The sequence below is a fragment of the Bufo gargarizans genome, chromosome 3 (genome assembly GCF_014858855.1).
Source record: "Bufo gargarizans isolate SCDJY-AF-19 chromosome 3, ASM1485885v1, whole genome shotgun sequence".
In the NCBI taxonomy this organism is placed as follows: domain Eukaryota; kingdom Metazoa; phylum Chordata; class Amphibia; order Anura; family Bufonidae; genus Bufo; species Bufo gargarizans.
The window spans coordinates 423778767-423783475 of record NC_058082.1 but is presented as its reverse complement, the minus strand read 5'-3'; the positions used below and the strand labels follow the sequence as shown (position 1 = coordinate 423783475).

General features: G+C 43.2%; 1 protein-coding gene across 1 annotated transcript; it reads right to left on the bottom strand.

Moving 5' to 3' along the window:
* Positions 1–230: 230 nt before the first annotated feature.
* On the bottom strand, positions 231–1664 carry LOC122931642 (protein ZBED8-like). The gene has a single exon (XM_044285718.1). It carries the CDS (start codon positions 1662–1664, stop codon positions 231–233), a length of 1434 nt encoding a protein of 477 aa, XP_044141653.1.
* Between the last annotated feature and the right edge of the window lie 3045 nt (positions 1665–4709).

Below are 4709 nucleotides of genomic sequence, written 5' to 3'. Positions count from 1 at the left end.
TTGGAGGTACTGAACCCCACCAGTTTCATATGCGCATTCACCGAACCCTTCTTAATTGGAAAAATTAAATATGATTTTTTCAAATTCAAAACATAGGTATATATTTATACATAGGTGCACAACGTGAATAAAACCATTAAAGAACAAAACCATAAAGAACAAAGAACAAAACCATTAAAACATGATTTTCACACAAAAATAAAAACATAATAATGAATATTTACTGCAAATCAGTGTGACTTCTGCTGTTGTCTTTCAGAGACCAGGTCAGAAATGCGCGGCTTTACCTTGGCAAGTGCCACTCTCATGTCATTTTCGCAACAAAGTCTGTTCCTTTTCTTCGTTTTTATGTCCAGCATCCTTGAAAAGGATTGCTCGCAAAGATATGTTGTAACAAACGGTATGAAAAAGTCCAGAGCTTTCTTAGCAATAACAGGGTACGTTACCATTTGTTGACACCAAAACGTTGAGAGCGTTGTTGTTCTGAAGAGTTGCTGTTGAACCTGGCTCTGCTGAAGTTCAATGATTTCATCAAGGTATTCATCATTGACATCTGTTGTCTCAACACTAAATGTGAACGGCTGTCTCACCCATGCTGGATATGACTCTCTTGTAGGGAAGTATCCATCAAGAGACGTTGCAAGCTCAACTAAGTGCGTGGCAATTGCTTGCTTCAGTTCCGTGGGTACAGAAATGTCTCTGATTCCAGATACATCTTCGATCTTACTTACACAGTCGTCTAGCAGGGGAAAGTTTGCGAAGTTATCGTTCTCTATTCGTCGTTTCCATAACGGTAGCTTTTTTTGAAAAGCCTTCAGGTTTTCTTCCGCTTCGATGATGTTGACTCCACCGCCCTGCATCTGTTGATTGAGATGATTTAGAGCTGCAAAGATATCAGTCATGTACGCTAAAATGAGAATGAACTCAGAATCTTTGAAGCAATCTGCATGACAATGTTGGTGCTCTTGCAAAAACAGGGCTAATTCCACACGCACGGCAAAAACACGATTCAACACCTGTCCCCGGGATAACCACCGAACGTTGGAATGGTACAGAAGTAACTCAAATTCAGATCCCATTTCTTTACACAGCTCCCTGAAGATGCGGTGCCTCAGAGCACTATTTTGCACATAGTTCACACATTCCACTACAATTTTTAATACTTCTGCCAGTTTTGGAGGCAAGGTTTTTGTTGCCAATGCATGCCTATGCAGAATACAATGCGTAACAATGATGTGTGGTGCATCGGCTTTCACTAGCGCACCAAAACCAGACTTTCTTCCCAGCATGGCTGGAGCTCCATCCGAACAAACTGCAGAAACCATATCCCACGAAAGATTGTTGTCTTTGAAGAAGTCATACACAAGTTTCTTCACATCGGCTGCCTTAGTTGTTGTTGTAAGAGGCTTACAAAATAAAAACTCTTCCTTTATCACGTCGTCTTTCACATAGCGCACGAATACTGCAAGCTGGCTTAGATTGGAGACGTCTGTGGTCTCATCGAGTTGAAGGCTGAATTTTGCCGGGCTTGAAATCAGATCTGCAACTATTTGAGCCAAGATGTCTTTGCTCATGTCCTCTATTCTGTCGCTGATGGTGTCATTTGAAAGAGGAATTTGGGATAACTTAACTTCAGCCGCTTTTCCCAGCATGATATTCGCCATCTTCAACACAGCTGGTTTCACCAATGGTGTGGGGTTTGCCCTGCTTTGCGATCAGGTAAGCAACTTCGTACGATGCTATGAGGATCGGTTTGTTGATGGGTACAAAGCCGAGAACAGGCAGACTAGCCTTTTCATCGAATCTGGCTCTCCTCACCTTGAATTCAGCCAGCGTTGTGTTCTTGTATTTTCCATCTCCATGCAGCTTAAGGAAGTGTTCTCTTAGTTTTGCCGGTGCTAGACTAGAATTGCTCAACTTGGCATTGCAAATCATACAGTTAGGACGCTGACTCCCATCACGTTCCGTTACACATGTGAATCCATATTGTACATATTCGTCCGACCACTTTCTTTTTTTGCTCGACATAGTTAGTATGAAGGGATAGGCCAAGCGATGTTGCGTGATCACCTGCAGCCAATGATGGACAAGCGGGGCGAGTCGGGTGTGTGTCTTGACCTCCAGGGCCGGACTGGGGATACAAAGCAGCCCTGGAAAAAAAATCTGTCAGCCCCATAAGTCACTGCGCCTAATATACTACTGCCCCCCTCTCCACTATCTAATACACTGATGATCCCCCTTCCCCTAATACACTGATGATCCCTCCTTTGCCTAATACACTGCTAACCCCCTTCCCCTAATACACTGCTAACCCCCCTCCAATACAATGCTGACCCCTTAACCACTTCAGCCCCGCTAGCTGAAACCCCCTTCATGACCAGGCCACTTTTTACACTTCGGCACTACACTACTTTCATCGTTTATCGCTCGGTCATGCAACTTACCACCCAAATGAATTTTACCTCCTTTTCTTCTCACTAATGGAGCTTTCATTTGGTGGTATTTTATTGCTGCTGACATTTTTACTTTTTTGTTATTAATCAAAATGTAACAATTTTTTTGCAAAAAAATGACATTTTTCACTTTCAGCTGTAAAATTTTGCAAAAAAAACGACATCCATATATACATTTTTCGCCAAATTTATTGTTCTACATGTCTTTGATTAAAAAAAAAATGTTTGGGCAAAAAAAAAAATGGTTTGGATAAAAGTTATAGCGTTTACAAACTATGGTACAAAAATGTGAATTTCCGCTTTTTTGAAACAGCTCTGATTTTCTGAGCACCTGTCATGATTCCTGAGGTTCTACAATGCCCAAAGTAGAAAAACCCCACAAATGACCCCATTTCGGAAAGTAGACACCCTAAGGTATTCGCTGATGGGCATAGTGAGTTCATAGAACTTTTTATTTTTTGTCACAAGTTAGCGGAAAATGATGATGATTTTTTTTTCTTTTTTTTTTTCTTACAAAGTCTCATATTCCACTAAGGCCCCATGCACACTGCCGTGTTTCACAGCCATGTGCGGGTCGTGGAACCGCGGCCTGGATCCCTCCTGAGAGCAGGAGCGCACGGCGTCACTAGTTGCTATGACGCCGTGCGCTCCCTGCTGCCGCCGCAATACAGTAATACACTGGTATGATCTATACCAGTGTATTACTGTACTGTGTCGGCAGCAGGGAGCGCACGGCGTCATAGCAACCAGTGACGCCGTGCGCTCCTGCTCTCAGGAGGGATCCAGGCCGCGGTTCCACGGCCCGCACATGGCTGTGAAACACGGCAGTGTGCATGGGGCCTAACTTGCGACAAAAAATAAAAAATTCTAGGAACTCACCATGCCCCTCACAGAATACCTTGGGGTGTCTTCTTTCCAAAATGGGGTCACTTGTGGGGTAGTTATACTGCCCTGGCAATTTAGGGGTCCAAATGTGTGAGAAGAACTTTGCAATCAAAATGTGTAAAAAATGACCGGTGAAATCCGAAAGGTGCACTTTGGAATATGTGCCCCTTTGCCCACCTAGGCGGCAAAAAAGTGACACACATCTGGTATCGCCGTACTCAGGAGAAGTTGGGGAATGTGTTTTGGGGTGTCATTTTACATATACCTATGCTGGGTGAGAAAAATATCTTGGTCAAATGCCAACTTTGTATAAAAAAATGGGAAAAGTTGTCTTTTGCCAAGATATTTCTCTCACCCACCATGGGTATATGTAAAATGACACCCCAAAACACATTCCCCAACTTCTCCTGAGTACGGCGATACCACATGTGTGACACTTTATTGCAGCCAAGGTGGGCAAAGGGGCACATATTCCAAAGTGCACCTTTTCGGGTTTCGCCGGTCATTTTTTACACATTTTGATTGCAAGGTACTTCTCACACATTTGGGCCCCTAAATTGCCAGGGCAGTATAACTACGCCACAAGTGACCCCATTTTGGAAAGAAGACACCCCAAGGTATTCCGTGAGGGGCACTGCGAGTTCCTAGAATTTTATTTTTTTTGTCACAAGTTAGCGAAAAATGATGATTTTTTTATTTTTCTCTTTTTTCCTTACAAAGTCTCATATTCCACTAACTTGCAACAAAAAATAAAAAATTCTAGGAACTCGCCATGCCCCTCACAGAATACCTTGGGGTGTCTTCTTTCCAAAATGGGGTCACTTGGGGCGTAGTTATACTGCCCTGGCAATTTAGGGGCCCATATGTGTGAGAAGTACTTTGCAATCAAAATCTGTAAAAAATGACCGGTGAAATCCGAAAGGTGCACTTTGGAATATGCGCCCCTTTGCCCACTTTGGCATCAAAAAAGTGTCACACATCTGGTATCGCCGTACTCAGGAGAAGTTGGGGAATGTGTTTTGGGGTGTCATTTTACATATACCCATGCTGGGTGAGAGAAATATCTTGGCAAAAGACAACTTTTCCCATTTTTGTATACAAAGTTGGCATTTGACCAAGATATTTTTCTCACCCAGCATAGGTATATGTAAAATGACACCCCAAAACACATTCCCCAACTTCTCCTGAGTACGGCGATACCAGATGTGTCACACTTTTTTGCTGCCAAGGTGGGCAAAGGGGCACATATTCCAAAGTGCACCTTTCGGGTTTCGCAGGCCATTTTTTACACATTTTGATTGCAAGGTACTTCTCACACATATGGGCCCCTAAATTGCCAGGGCAGTATAACTACGCCACAAGTGACCCCAT